This window comes from Salvelinus sp. IW2-2015, linkage group LG8, assembly GCF_002910315.2.
Source record: "Salvelinus sp. IW2-2015 linkage group LG8, ASM291031v2, whole genome shotgun sequence".
Classification (NCBI taxonomy): Eukaryota; Metazoa; Chordata; class Actinopteri; order Salmoniformes; family Salmonidae; genus Salvelinus; species Salvelinus sp. IW2-2015.
Window position 1 is genome coordinate 52127574 of NC_036848.1, and position 16779 is coordinate 52144352.

General features: G+C 39.6%; 1 protein-coding gene across 1 annotated transcript in view; it reads left to right on the forward strand.

Moving 5' to 3' along the window:
• LOC111968271 (CUB and sushi domain-containing protein 1-like) overlaps window positions 1-16779 on the forward strand; it is a 441455-nt gene that overhangs the window by 287288 nt on the left and 137388 nt on the right. Inside the window, exons 7-10 of the mRNA XM_070444995.1 lie at window positions 791-868; window positions 7242-7323; window positions 7800-7924; window positions 10060-10181. Coding sequence (XP_070301096.1) covers window positions 791-868; window positions 7242-7323; window positions 7800-7924; window positions 10060-10181 — 407 coding nt within the window. The remainder of the gene's footprint in view (window positions 1-790; window positions 869-7241; window positions 7324-7799; window positions 7925-10059; window positions 10182-16779) is intronic.

The window sequence follows — 16779 nt, forward strand, 5'->3', positions numbered from 1 at the left end:
TGCAGGCTACGTATCCAGTGCACTGCCTGCTGGGTACTGAGCCCAGTGGTGTTAGGTGACTGTGTGGCCACCACTATTCACAAGCTGGCCCTCCCTTGCCCTGCACAACAAATGACTCCTGTGCCTTGGATGTACTGATCCATAAAGACTAAATACCACAGACCCAATAATGCTGGTTGACGTTTATTGGGATGAATCTTGTCCTGGAGGCAGAGCTGAGCGATCTCCACTAGATAGGCCAGCTGCAAAGTCAAAATTGGCTATACATCGTAAAAAATCATAAAAACAAACATTTGCTTTTTGGTCTAAATTTAAGGTTAGGTTTGGGTAGCAATGTGGTTTGGTTAGCAATGTGGTTAAGGTTAGGGTTAGGTTTAAAATCTGATTTTATAACTTTGTGGCTGTGCCAGCTAGTGACTACCCTGCAGCGCTGCCTACAGTGCATGAGTCATCCCAATAAATTCCAACTTGCAAGAGCACGGAAGCCTGGGCACATTGGCACCATCCTGGCCCTCTGCAATCACCTGGAGGACAGCTTGACATCTCTGCTTGTGAACTTCTACAGTAAACCCCATCTTCAAAGGATTTTGGGGAGGCAGGGAGYGACAGAGAGAGAGAGGGGGAAGCTGCTTGCATAGCAAGGAATCTCACAGAAGTGTTTGCACGTTGTGACAGATTTTCTTTCAGCCTTTGCTCTTAGGGTGTTTTGCTAATTAATATAATAATAATATATCATATATGCTAATTACATAAATGGATTATAATGTGGWCTATTTTCTCTCTCCAACAGTGAAAAAGGCCATTGAGCTGAAGTCAAGAGGGGTGAAAATGCTTCCAAGCAAAGACACAAACCACAAAAATGCTGTTTGTAAGTACTTTCTTATGCTCACGAAGGTTCCGTTTTTACCCACATTACATTTGTAATCGCACTATCATAAAATCAAGCATATCTTAAATAGTGTTTTCTTTCCCCAGGCAGTCCAAACAGTCCAGAAATGTACACTTATTTACATTTACATTTAAGTCATTTAGCTGACGCTCTTATCCAGAGCGACTTACAATTTGGAAAGTTCATACATATTCATCCTGGTCCCCCCGTGGGGAATGAACCCACAACCCTGGCGTTGCAAGCGCCATGCTCTACCAACTGAGCCACACGGGACCACGTGTGGGACCACTTATGATAAGCATTTTAAATTACGATAAGTATTTAGGATGTGGTATTTAGTATTTTATTCACATCCCCATTAGCTGTTGCAGAAGCTACAGAGTCAAACGAAGTAGGTTTTCTTACAAAGTTAAGTCAAGCTGAGTGATATTTCATCCTACGGATCTCCACATACATTGGACAAGCCCTCTTTGTGTAAAAATTCATGCCATCTGTATCGGTCCATTGACAGTTATATGATCAATGTAAATATGTGCATAATTCTATTGCACAATTACTATTCATTACCCAGGGGGTATACTAACAGATTTTATCTGCCAGATTTATTATATACTAAATCCARGAAATCCACCCAGTCTGACGTATGCGTATGCATGGTGATCAGGTGGTTRCCGATGTGATGTGTGTATGGATACAGATGGAGGATCTTAWTTTGAGCCAGTTTGCTACAGCATGAAAATTAACCTGCAGCAACAGGAAATGTGAATTATCATGTTATTATTATATTATTAATTAATGGACATTTTTGTAGTGGTTGCTACAGTTTCCTTAAGGGAAAATCATGTCTGAAATGTCAAAGTGGGTGATCAAATTAAGATCCTACATCTGTATGTATGTGCACATACAATCTCTTTGACATGACAAATAACCACCTTTGATCAAAACGCTGTTACAAGAAATACATTGAACTTTTTTAATTCACACTGGCTAGTGGCCCAAAATGCATTTCAAACCCAGCTAGTACCACTACTGAGTTTCCAGGGAAGAAATACAATTAAGGTCATAGTATTTTTTTTATAGATATTTTTTTTTAAGTGGTAATATGTTTGATTATCAGTTAGACATGAGTAGCTATCACACATAATTCTGTGCATAATTGATCATGATGATTTTCACACATCCATATGTACACACATACCATAATCCAATTTAGAGTGTTTGCTTAGCATTTAATGTTTGCACAATTTCCATAATGTATTTTCCAAAAGATGCCCTTGATGCTATCTATAATGGTATGGGGAAAACAACCCCCTCTTTAACACCACATTAAATTGTATTAATAATTTGTTCCATGCTATGCTTCATAAAGCATGTTCTATTGCAATTAGTGTTACTAAATGACTGACTTTGCAAAAGTGAGGCACCATTTCTAATCTGGAATTMACATTTTAGGTACAATATATGGTGATATTAGATCCTGGATGGATAAACAAATAGCAATTATAAACACACTATTTTGTGACTCTGGTGTAAGGCAACCTAGTCAACTCGGCAACATAATGCAGTGTATAAAACAAGTCCACTTTATATACTTGAATAGCATCAATAGGCTCAGGTAATTATTAACCAAGTTTGTAACTCTTAACTGCCATTAAAACATTCTAAATTCTGCAAAGCCAGAATTGATGTGGTCATTCATATATGAATATGCATATTATCACCATCACCAGACACTTTTAGATGAGGGATTAAGCTCAGGTCCTGACTCACTGTGGTCATTAAAGATCCCATGGTGCTCATTTAAAGAGCAGAGGTGTAAAATCATGCACTCTGGCCAAACCCCGGATTTTTGCCAGCCTTCTCCTCATATCCTCCAAGACATCTAATTACTACAGCTAAATTTCAGTTGGACAGAATTATTTTAATCTTCATTGAAAAGGCAGATTTTTTGTAAATTTTGCTGATGGCTGGAAAGATGTCTGACATTGATCACCGAGATGGCTTCTCTTTTTTCACGGGGTTAAAAATTCCAACCACCTACACAGTGTGGAGCCTGTGTTTGCCATCAAAGGGGTATCCCCATTGGACCAAGAATGAATTGATACTGATCCAAACTGGCTGCCCACCTCTGTAAATAGTTTGCCAGCTTTTTAAAACTAGACTAGATCCAATGCTTAGGATAACAACATAATATAGAAGGGAAATAAATGCTTCCACAGTTTATTGCAGAATTTCGACCAGAAGGTCTTTGCCAGGCTAAGGTTGAAGTCCTGGCGAAAACCTTCTGGTCGAAACCTTGCTATTATCTGCGGGAGAATACAATAGTGTGTGGTTATTAATTACCCTTCCTTTTGATGGTCTCCAATTCCCGATCAAAAMAAGCACCTCTACCTGCACAAGTTTAGTAGATTGATTGCATGTGGGATGAAAGAGTTCTTTGTTCTATTGTGATTAACGTTGGGTAGCATAAAAATGCAGGCCTAAAGGAAGAAGTTTGTTATTCAAGCTACATTGGTCACTATCTAAAATTGTCTTAGCTTTACCTATAAAATATTAGATACTGTACAGTAGTAGATACTGTAGAAGATAGTGTATAAGATACTGTATTAATACTGTAGTAGATACTATACTGTAGGTACTGTAGTAGATTCTGTAGATACCATCGTAGATACTGTAGTAGATAATTTAGTAGATACTGTAGAAGATATTGTAGTAGATACTGTAGTAGATACTGTAGTAGATATTGTAGTAGATACTGTAGTAGATACTGTAGTAGATACTGTATTAGATACTTTAGTACATGAATCTTTCTGAGTGCTGTCTGTTGTATCATGATGACCTCACTGAATACCATCACAAGCATATTCAGTCTGTTCCAATCATTGGTGTTTACTTCAAATCCCAAACTAGGCAGCCATGGAAACAGTTAAAACAGATGAACAAATCTATAAAATATAGTTACTGTAGTTATATTTATAATGAAATCATTCTCAGAAAATGGAAGGATTTTACAAATTGGTATCTGTGTGTGCAGCAAAMTTCAGTTTGTTATCGGTGACAGTACCCAAATATTTATCTTAAAGAAGCCAATCCGGGGATCTTGAATGATAGTAGTCCAGCAGCCATTGGTGGAGTGGGAAGTTTACCTTTCGCAGCAGAAGTGAGCTATGTGGGCTTCATCATTGATTATAACAGTAGTCTAGAGAAGTGTCYAAGTGGGGAGGCTGTGAGAGGAATGGATGCTTTGTTGTTGTTCTCCCTGTTATAAATTCCCTGCTAAAAAACACGCTGACRGACAAAATAGCTTTATTAACATAAGAAATAAAACTAGTATGAAAGTAAAGTCATGATCCTTTTCATTTTCAAACCAAAGTCCTAACACAGAAAAGTGGAGTAAGATTATCATTGGGCAGAACAGGAAACAGAAATGGTGGTGCAAACAGCACATCAGTAAGCTGGACAAAAGCTTTGATTGGATGGTGGAACTTTTTAAAACTAATATCAGGATTCACAGGAGGTGACATTTGAAGACAACATCAAACAGAAATACATGACAATTGATCAAAAGGGATAGCAATGGCTGTCCATGCCGCTCACTCCATCAACACATTCTCTGACCTTGGCTTGAAATGAAKATTTTAGCATTATTATTGCACCGGATTTCATGGGATACGGTTAATACATTCTCAAATGCACTTGTATGATCTTAATTTTATCACTCTTATAGTGTATTCAAGGTTTAAAAAGGCTTCTAAAGTTTGTAATTTCCACTTTAAAATGTCAGACTTTATTTGCCCTAACAAAAAATATATCAACCCCTACAAAAAATGACTATTAATTATAATCCACATGTCCTGCTGCTGCAGGATTACTTTCCTGCTGTGGCATACTGGTTCAAATAAAAATCCTACWTCTGTACGTATCCTCCAATATACGATTTCTCGCAAGTAGCATGTTGATCTTTTATAGAAAGTAATGGTCACTTAAACCAAAGCCACATGGTACATTGAGAGTTCACGCATAGAAATTGTTTACAGTATGAAAGGATTCTGTAGTCTGTGATTACTGTGCAGTGCATCAAAAGGAATGGATGGAAAAAGGGCAACAACAAAAAAGTTTTGTTTTTTTCAATGCCTTTTGCACCAGCTTTTTGTGACCAAGTTAAAATGATGTGTAAGCTGACCTAATGTGGTTCTGGGCCCGTAAACAAACTGAGGTTATGTGACAGAATGATGCAGAAATTAAGGTGAGAACACAAACACACACTGGCACAGGAATGGTGGAAGAGGATATGCTATGAAGCATGACCTTTTCACAGTTTGTTTTCGTTATATTGCCACGAGCAGTGAATCATTAAAGCTCCTGTCATCACAAGGTGGAAGTACATATTTCATATCTGAATGCAACCCATACAAATGTTATGATGAAACATTTACTTGTAGAGGCTGTTTTATTTCTATAGCTGTTGATCCACCTGTTCATTTATTTCTCTTTAAGCAAAGCTTATTATCAGGTTCACTATAAAAATGTATTGTTGTTTTGATAAATGCACCTATCCAACTCTTGTTCTGTAAATTGTATGACCATTTTCTTACCTTCTTACGTAAATTTGCAATTGTGCATATGCTAACATACACTGAGTGTACGAAACAGACCTTTCCTAATATTGAGTTTCACCCCCTTTTGCCTTCAGAAAAGCCTCAGTTCGTTGGGGCATGGACTCTACAAGGTGTCGAAAGCYTTCCACAGGGATGCTGGCCCATGTTGACTCCAATGCTTCCCACAGTTGTGTCAAGTTGGCTAGATGTCCTTTGGGTGGTAGAACATTCTTGATACACACGGGAAACTGTTGAGTGTGAAAAACCCAGCAGCATTGTAGTTCTTGACACAAACTGGTGTGCTTGGCGCCTAATACCATACCCRGTTCAAAGGCACTTAAATATTTTATCTTGCCCATTCACCCTCTGAATGGCACACATACACAATCCATGTCTCAAATGTCTCAAGGCTTAAAAAACATTATTTAAGCGGTCTCCTCCCCTTCATCTATGCTGATTGCTGCTGCTACTCTCTGTTATTATCTATGCATAGCCACTTTAATAACTCTACCTACATATACATAATTACCTCAATTACCTCGACACCGGTTCKCCCTGCACATTGACATTGACACTGTACCGGTACCCCCCGTATATAGCCCCGCTATTGTTATTTACTGCTGCTCTTAATTATTTGTTATCATTATCTCTTACTTTTTGGGGGATTTTCTTAAAACTGCATTGTTGGTTAAGGGCTTGTAAGTAAGCATTTCACGGTTGTATTCGGCGCATGTGACAAATAGAATTTGATTTGATTGACATCAATAAAGCATCATAGCTTTCACCTGGATTTACCTGGTCAGTCTGTCATGTTCATAATGTTTTTCATAATGTTTTGTACACTTTTTTACACAGTGTATGTTAACATTACTTAATGTGTATTATATTGCAGGATAGAATACACTAAACGTTGTATCCAGGGTATTGTCCAGGACTGTTAGATGCAATGCATTTCGTTTTGTAATGTTTTTATTAAACCTTTATTTAACCAGGAAAATACCCTTGAGGTTAGAAACCTCTTTTGTGAGGGGGATTAGGTGTAATGATTTGTTTCAGTCTGTGTTATGGCCATTAGAGACTTAACTTCTTCGTTCACATGAATGTTTTCAGTGCAACAGCACACAATGATCAATGCAATTCTATTCTGAAAGTCATTATTAGACCAAATTGTCTCCCAAAGTTTTRATTGATCATTTTACTGCCAATGATCTAAATATGCAGTAACTGTAAGTGGACTCATCTTTGTATTCATTCATGGCTTCTGAATTAATGGCAGCGATAGAGGAATCATTTCCTTTCATTGAGACTAATGGAGCGTGATCTTGTTAGAACATGAAATTAGGATTAATTGCTCTAATCCTATGATTGTGAGAGTGCTGTTTGTCACCATTGTCTCTTGCTTCTGGCCCTGTGTTTCTAGTATAATACCTTTCCGATTCTTGTCAGCACTTGTTATGGAGCATCAATATGGGCCTTTGTTAAAAGTATCCGAGACTCTGTATAATCCCATAGCAAACTCTTAACCTTTTTTCTAACCATCAGTGTGTATATTTTGTACTGTCAATTAATAAACTAAACATAAAAACTGTACAATCAAGCTTATCACATTACATTTGACTTACCCAGACTATACAGTGCACTTGAGGCGCATAACTTTCCTGGTATTATTTTATAATATCTGTCACAAGTAATTCAATAGATTTGCTACTTCTTTTCTCACCACTCTGTATTCCACCTTTATCCTCTTTCTGTAGTGAGCCAAGGGGGCATGGCAGCAGACATTTGTCCAGATCCTGGGATTCCAGAGAATGGGAAGAGGATGGGCTCAGACTTTCAGTGGGTTCCTTTGCTTCACTCTCATCAGGTTTGGCCTCAGTGAATTGGGAACTGTGTGGAACAGCTTTAATCAAGGCGATCCCTGCTGTGTGGAATAGGCATTTTTAAACCCCCACTGCTATGCCATCACCATTAGTGACTGAAATTAGACCCGCACAATAGGTGATAAGACCCTCTTAGAGAAGATGCCTTAATTCAACAAGGGCCATTACTGGTTTGTTAAGGAGGCAGATGTACTTATCACCATTAAAAACTAAAAACATTTGAGAAATTGAGGGAACTTGTTCACAGACCAAAAAAAGTTACATTTGGTTYTTTGGAACACACCATAGCAATCTACTGGTGGAAATAGATTTTTTTTATCCCATGTTGCTTGTTGCAGATTTGACAGAAGGAAGTCTGTCACAGGCATAGAGGAGTTAGGGGTTGATGCCGTGCTCTGTGCGGCAGGTCATTTGTTTCTCCAATTCCTACAGGGTCGGAGCCAGCATCCAGTTTTCCTGTGATGACAGCTATGTGCTTCAGGGATCAAAGAGCATCACTTGCCAGAGAGTGACAGAGACGTTGGCCGCATGGAGTGACCACAGGCCTATCTGCCGCAGTAAGTGTGAACGCAGGCAGGCTCTTTTACCATCGCAACACTTTCTGTAGGTACAGATATGCTCTCTTAATTTGATCACCCTGTTGTGGCAGAGTATTTGTAAATCCAAAACTTGTAGTGTATTCAATGTTTAAAAAGGCTTCTAAAGTTAAAATTTCCACTTAAACATTTCACATAATTCATATTTCCTGTTGCTGCAGGATTATTTAACTGCTGTGAGAAACCAGTCAAATTAAGATGTACAATGTCACACCTCMTCACCAGTGGTGAGGAGGGTGTGGGGTGTTTAATGGTGAGGCACGACAGTACAGATATCATTGTATTTAGAGGATTTAACTGTTACCTACTAGCCAGGTCAAATACTTGAATGTTCTCTATTCCTCATATTACCATGGRTTTAGCTGGAATTTACAAAGGCTATTGAAGATTCAATCACCTTGATTTAAAAGCATTGAAACGTCTTATTTATGTCTTTATTGAGACATGTAGTTGCTAGCCATCTGTGAGAAGTAGTAACTGCTTTTGAACTGTTAATAGCTATGATTAATACCACATGAGCTTCCAAAACTATTATGACTGCATGGTTCACTTTTGCTGGCACAGACTGTGTACAAAAATAAAAACATTTGTTTACTTTTTTATATTTTTGCTAAATGCACTATTTATCAGTAATCCCTATCCATTTATAGTTAGGGAAGCATGACATATTTTTTAGGTAAACATGACATGTTTTTTTAGGTAAGCATGACATGTTTTTGAGGGAAGCATGACATGTTTTTGAGGGAAGCATGACATGTTTTTTTAGGTAAGCATGACATGTTTTTGAGGGAAGCATGACATGTTTTTGAGGGAAGCATGACATGTTTTTGAGGGACGCATGACATGTTTTTGAGGGACGCATGACATGTGTTTGAGGGACGCATGACATGTTTTTGAGGGACGCATGACATGTTTTTGAGGGGAAGCGTGACATGTTTTTTAGGGGAAGCGTGACATGTCTTTTAGGGGAAACATGACATGTTTTTTAGGGAAGCATGCATGACATGTTTTTTTATTTTGTTTCACAGGAGATAATCGCAATCACAATCCATATAGGTTAGGTTAAGTGCTACCAAACTGTAAATTACAGTTGTGGCTATACTGATGGTAACTGATGATCGGCTCACAGTTGTATTATTGGTGTGTACAGGCAGCTAATGCCCACTGGAGGTGAGATCCGCAGAGGTCTAACTTTCAAAGCCATAGAGGACACAGGCCTCCAGATGACATTAATCAAAATGAAATGAGGCAGTATGTCAGCCATCCAGAAGGAAAGAGTAACCATGTTTGACAATTTCTTAGCACCATTCCTGGGGAGTACTGATCGATCCAGACACTTTTTGTCACAGCGTCGCCCGGTAAACCCTTTAAGAATAACACTCTACTACCCCCTCGCCCCCAGACCTCTCTCCACCATCACCCTCTCCATGCGGAGCTAAGTACCAGGTAGAAGCCATTAAATGTGAAGTTAAAAGGCCTCCAGAGATCCACTGCTGCTCTGTACTCTCCCGGATATGTATAATCCCAGGTGATTATTTAGAGTTAATTATAGAATGCTTTTCCGACCTGTGAATGAAGGATGTGCTCGTTTAGGAGTTTTTTCTACCAACTTCWGAACCCTCTGACTCTTCGATAATTAACAGGCGCACGGCGTAGTCATCAGAGATTTCATAATTAATCATTTTCAGTCATTTTAACCAGACAATGGGTGATGTCAGACTCTGCTTCTTCACCTCTTGATGATTTCACTCACCAATCTTCAGGATAAATGTTAAGTAATGAGTAATTAAATGTTCAGTAATTAGGTGCAGTAACCCAAAGGTTGCTGGTTCGAATCCCCGAGCCAGCAATGTGGAAAAATCTTCCGTTCTGCCCCTGAACAAGGCAGTTAATCYCCAACAACAACTGCTCCCCGGCCACCGATGACATRGATTAAGGCAGCCCCCCACTCTTCTCTGATTCAGGGTGGTTTGGTTAAATGCGGAAGATACATTTAGGTTGAATGCATTCTGTGGTGCAACTGACTAGGTATTCCCTTCCAATGTAGCATTTACTTATTTTTGTCTGCTAAATGTATTTGTATTTTATTTCAACAGCGAGAACATGTGGTTCTAATTCAAGAGGACCAAAGGGCTTCATCACCTCTCCTAATTACCCTGTTCAGTATGACAACAATGCCCACTGTGTTTGGGTCATAACAGCACTGGACAATAGGAAGGTGAGTCACATTTATTTTCTTTCTTTTTGCTTTCTTTCTTTTTATGTTCTTTCTTTATATCATAGTGAGTTATCAGCATGCATAGCCGTGCTAATGAGTCTCTCTGCAAGGTGAATGGTTCAACTRCAATAATTTAACTCAGTTTGTGTTGTCAAAAATGTCAAAATCACATTATTTTGGATGTAGTTGAAGGAMAATCCATTTTATTGTGACAGTGAACCAACAGGACATCTAATGAAAGGGGTATCCAAGCACATAATTATGATTATGATATGGTATTAATGCAATGCTATTGTGTTCATTGGCATACAAGTGGTATTAGAATCACTAAATTAGCATAACAAATATAAATGGGGAAATTAACAGAAAAAAAGCTTATTTTGTAAAGAGGGCCCACTTAAAACGGTTTAATTACTGGTTTCTACTTGTCTTTTATATCCCTCGTGCCACGTAGGGGTCAGAGAACTAAAGCTAAAACAAACAGTAATTAATATCTTCTGCTGTAAATTATGGATAGTTCAAGAAGGAGTGCCTTAAAGGAAATGGAACGCTTCAAAAGGATTATAAATGAATAATTAGTCACTTGGCTGTAAATTGCTGCATCTCTGATGAATATGAATTTCTGCATGTGACCACCAGTATTTGTTATGCTGCCGTTAACACTGTCCACCCAAAACCAAAACTCCCTATGAACATAATTAATGGAACTTCACCTTCTTGGTGCAGCCACAGATCAGCACTCGGGTGAATTAAGTCAAGCTAGAAATTACTTTACAAAGTAGTTTGAGAATGCTGTTAAAAGTTTGACATGTCACCCAGGTATTCAGCTTGCCCAATTCAGCAAGAACCTGATAACAATGGAGGTATCTTGCACCTACTACTGTACATGTTCATTAGAGATTSACGTTGGATTCATTAAGTGAGTTCAACCTTTAAATCGTCTCCCGAAGGCCAGAGTTCTGTCAAATTTTCCTATCTGTCTGCCGTGCAAATTGATATGTTTGTTCCTTTCCTTAAACCTATTCTCAATTAGTTTAGCAAATTCTAAACTGTKGAATTATCCAAAAGTAGTCCATGTCTTGTAATTCAATTACTGTTCTGAATTATGTTTTTACCTGTAATTATTACTTGCTGCAGAAGTCAACTGTTCATTATTTCCTTCTCGTATTTGTGGCATGTCATCATTGAAACATATGAGCCTTTATCTTGGTGGAAAACATGGGTTTTGACTTGGGTTTTAAAACATTGAAAAAGAGACTCGAAAATTGCAGAGATCCTAGAGTCTCTTGGGATAGTGAGCTGACAGTTGCTCTTCTTTTTCACTATCTTGTTTATACTTATTGAAACACACCAGAGAGTTTTTTTTTGAAGAGTCACTGACATAGCACCTGTCAGGGAATATTGAATTTTGGAAAATGCACCTTAAATGCACATTCAGTGGACACTATAATTTGAATGAATGTTTTGACTCACAATTTGACTTTTGTTATGCTCTAACCTGAGCTGTGTATTTCAGCATCACCTGGCATACCCTCATAGGAATATGACAATAATCAAATCAGTACATCGCTGCGGGGACTTGCTTCCATTCAGCCACAAGAGCATTAGTGAGGTTGGGCACTGATGTTGTGCGCTAAGGCCAGGCTCGCAGTCGGCATTCCAATTCATCCCAAAGGTGTTCTATGGGGTTGAGGTCAGGGCTCTGTGCAGGCCAGTCAAGTTCTTCCACACCCATCTCGACAAACTATTTCTGTATGGACCTCACTTTGTGCACAGGGGCATTGTCTTGCTGAAACAGGAAAGTGTCTTCTCCAAAGTTGGAAGCACAGAATCGTCTAGAATGTCATTGTAGGCTGTAGCATTAAGATTTCCCTTCACTTCAAGGAGCCTAGCCCGAACAATGAAAAACAGCCTCAGACCTCCTCCACCAAACTTTACAGTTGGCACTCTGTATTGGGGCAGGTAGCGTTCTCCTTGCATGTGTCAAACCCAGATTTGTCCATCGGACTGCCAGATGGTGAAGTGTGATTTATCACTCCAGAGAARGCGTTTCCACTGCTCCAGAGTCCTATGGCGGTGAGCTTTACACCACTCCAGCCGACGCTTGGCATTGCGCATTGCACATGGTGATCTTAGGCTTGTGTACAGCTGCTCGGCCATGTAAACCCATTTCATGAAGCCCACTGACAAACAGTTATTGTGCTGACATTGCTTCCAGAGGCAGTTTGGAACTCGGTAGTGAGTGTTGCAACCAAGGACAGACAATTTTTACGCGCTGCGCGCTTCAGCACTCGGTGTTCCCGTTCTGTGYACATGTTTGGCCAACCACTTCGCAGCTGAGCTCTTCAGTAAGYKCATTCTACTGCCAATATTTGTCTCTGGCGATTGCATGGTGGTGTGCTCYATTTTATACACCTGTCAGCAACTGTTGTGACTGAAATAGCCGATACATGGCCCCATCCATCCTCCCCTCAATACGGTGCAGTCGTCCTGTCCCCTTTGCAGAAAAGCATCCCCAAAGAATGATGTTTCCACCTCCATGCTTCACGGTTGGGATGGTGTTCTTGGGGTTGTACTCATCCTTCTTCTTCCTCCAAACACGGCAAGTGGAGTTTAGACCAAAAAGCTCTATTTTTGTCTCATCAGACCACATGACCTTCTCCCATTCCTACTCTGGATCATCCAGATGGTCATTGGCAAACTTCAGACGGGCCTGGACATGCGCTGGCTTGAGCAGGGGGACCTTGCGTGCGCTGCAGGATTTTAATCCATGACGGCGTAGTGTGTTACTAATGGTTTTCTTTGTGGTCCCAGCTCTCTTCAGGTCATTGACCAGGTCCTGCCGTGTAGTTCTGGGCTGATCCCTCACCTTCCTCATGATCATTGATGCCCCACGAGGCACATTAATATACATGCATTCGGAAAGTATTCAGACCCCTGAACTTTTTGAACATTTTGTTAGAGCCTTATTCTAAAATTGATTAGATATTAGTTATTTTCCTCATAAATCTACACACAATGACAAAGCAAAACAGGTTTWAAAAAAACGTAAATATAACATTTACATAAATATTCAGACRCTTTACTCAGTACTTTGTTGAAGCACCCTTGGCAGCGATTACACTCTCGAGTCTTCTTGGGTATAAACCTACAAGCTTGGCACACCTGTATTTGGGGAGTTCCTCCCATTCTTCTCTGCAGAACCTCTCAAGCTCTGTCAGGTTGGATGGGGAGCYTCGCTGRYCAGCTATTTTCATGTCTCTCCAGAGATGTTCGATCGGGTACTAGTCCGGGCTCTGGCTGGGCCACTCAAGGACATTCAGAGACTTGTCCCGAAGCTACTCCTGCGTTGTCTTGGCTGTGTGCTTAGGGTCATTGTCCTGTTGGAAGGTGAACTTTCYACCCGAGTCTGATTTCCTGAGCGCTCTGGAGCAGGTTTTCATCAAGGATCTCTCTGTACTTTGCTCCGTTCATCTTTCCGTCCCAGTCTCTGCCGCTGAAAAACATCCCCACWGCATGATGCAGCCACCACCATTCTTCACCGTAAGGATGGTGTTGCCCAGGTAATGAGCGGTGCCTGCTTTCCTCCAAACGTGACGCTTGGCATTTAGGCCAAAGCGTTCAATCTTGGTTTCATTGGCAAACTCCAAGCGTGCTGTCATGTGCCTTTTACTGAGGAGTGGCTTCCGTCTGTCCACTCTACCATAAAMGCCTGATTGGTGGAGTGCTGAAGATATGGTTGTCCTTCTGGAAGGTTCTCCCATCTCCACAAAGGAACTCTGGAGCTCTATCAGGGTGACCATCGGGTTCTTGGTCACCTCCCTGACCAAGGCCATTCTCCCCCGATTTCTCAGTTTGGCCGGCGTGGGCAGCTCTAGGAAGAGTCTTGGTGGTTCCAAATTTCTTCCATTTAAGYATGATGGAGGCCACTGTGTTCCTTTGGTCTTTCAATGCTGCAGAAATGTTTTGGTAGCCTTCCCCAGATCTGTGCCTCGACACAATCCTGTCTCTGAGCCCTACGGACAATTCCTTCTACCTCATGGCTTGGTTTTTGCTCTGACATGAACCGTCAACTGTGGGACCTTATATAGACAAGTGTGTGTCCTTCCAAATCATGTACAATCAATTGAATTTTCCACAGGTGGACTCCAAACAAGTTGTAGACACATCTCAAGGATGATGAATGGAAACAGGATGCACCTGAGCTCAATTTCGAGTCTCATAGCAAAGGGTCTGAATACTTATGTAAATACGGTATTTCTGTTTTTTAGATTTACAAACATTTTAAAAAAAACTGTTTTTGCTTTGTCATTATGGGAATTGTGTATACATTAGTGAGGACCTTTTTTWAAATTTAGAATAAGGCTGTAACATAACAAAATGTGGAAAAAGTGAAGGGGTCTGAATCCTTTGCCAAGGCACTGTATATACCCCCGATGTGTTTGTGCTTGTGTATGTAACTGGTAGACAGTATTCATAAACAAATAGTGTGATGCTTTTGACAAAACAGTATCATTGAGTGGAGACGAAACGATGGGCAAATTGTATAGGGACAGGTGTTCCAATCAGACAGTGATTATTTTGGATGAGTTACAAAACATCAACAACCTATAGAAGGTCAAATGGATGTTTTTTCAACAAATGAAGACAAAACAGAACCATTGAACCAGCRTTCCGGTTTTGTATAAAACAAAGGAATCAATAGTGRCCTAAAATATTGTATATAAGCCAGGTGAAGGAACAATCACCAAGGTGCGCTGTCAGCTTGCAATTGTGTTGATATAGACCACAAGTGCTGTTTCTCCTCTTGCTAAGTCTTCTGTAAAAACCCTTTCTGTTTTTGACAGGGTAATTTGAGAGGGTGGTATTGTAGACGTCTCATTTAAGATTGCCTCAAACTGCTTACTACAAAGTTTGACATTCCACACAGATTGCTTGTCCAAAAACTTCAGAGGTGCTTAGCAGAATCACAGTTGCGTAAAAAACAACAACATATGTTTACCTCTGTTGACAGTATGTTATCCCAGAGACATAAAGAGAAGACTAGTAAAGGGTGCCAACAGTCACCTGTTTTAGGATGTATGTACGGTTATGGCACAGCTTGACATTTAATTGAATAAAATGAATCCTCCGCATTGGTATTTGTTKTAAGAAATTATAATCTCCCTTAATTTATTATCTCTTTATAATCAGTTGACTTWATTGTACTCTATAGCTCTAGCATACTCTATCTGGACTGATACAATTTTGTGTTTACCATTTTAAACATCTCCTTAATCCTTTTTGCATCTTGAACTCTGTAATTCATTACGGGTAGATTGATTACCTTACAAGCAAATTGAGCATCAATACTTTCTGTTCATATTTATGCTGACAAATCATGTTACCCATTCCTATTGTGTGGACATTTAGGAATCTTGCTCTGTCATTCAAAATATTTCCCATTTTAGAGGTCAAGACATGTCCTTCTATGATTATTTAACCACTCCAATGAGGCTGTCGGATAGGTGCGTTTTTAAATCATTACTGGCTGCCAAAAGGGAGTCGCCATGGAGATGGATATTGCTCTCCATATTCTATTAGTGTTGTAAATGGCAGGTCAGTGTGTAATTGCTAATTTATTCCTAGCCTGTCTATCTGCTTGAACATTGGCTTGTTCCAGTCACCATGACTTCATCGCATTGCTGTATGTATTTGTACAGTGTCTGTTTTTCATTGTTATTAAAGCATAGGTCGGAATTCAATTTGAGCAGATATTGGTTTTCTTTAAAGGAAAACTCCACCCAAAAACAATCTTTTGTTTTGTTAGTACATTGCTGACGTAGTCCCAAAATGTTTTGTTTGTCAGCGCTCAAGTTTTCAAGAGACATCCCCGTATGATGCATTTTAAAAGGAATTTTCCTTTAATGCGATTTCTCTCAGATGGTACATGCTGGAGCGGAGATGTCAAAGGTCAATGAAGATTGACATCTCATGGACATTGGATTGCCACAAAGCCACAATTTTGAGTTTTTGTGCGCTTTGAAGTGCAATGCATGAAGATTGAATTACAAACAGAGGGTTTCGCAGTCTAATTAAACCCACGTTTATCAAATCTACAAATCTATTATTGTATTGTTAAGTTCCATTAAAATGACTATTAATTATTGGTTAGCAGTCATTGYTCATTGAGGTAAAATGTGTGTTAGATCTTTACATGAGCTATTATTATTATCAATCCCTGCAATGTTTTATATCAGAATAGTTGAGTTTACATGACAGGGTGAGTTATAAGTGGCTCTTGAAAAGCAAACTGGCTATCAGTGAACTCGTACTCAAGGGTTTAGGCTRTCACATTGATCATTCACTTTGGGCCCCTTGGCTTGGTACTACATATTTCAGTGAGGATAGCCCAACCTACACAGGTAATACATTTGCTCTTTGAGTCTCAGGAGAAAAAAATATGGATGGGAATAATGGTTATTTAATGGTGCAATTGAGAGAATTTGAGGATGTTGATAATGGGCTTGTCCTAATTAAGCTTTATTTCTTCCCTTCAAGCAATCTCTGCTCAAATCCAATTTTCRTTTAACTGCTTTTCTTCCTGTGCCGGCATCAA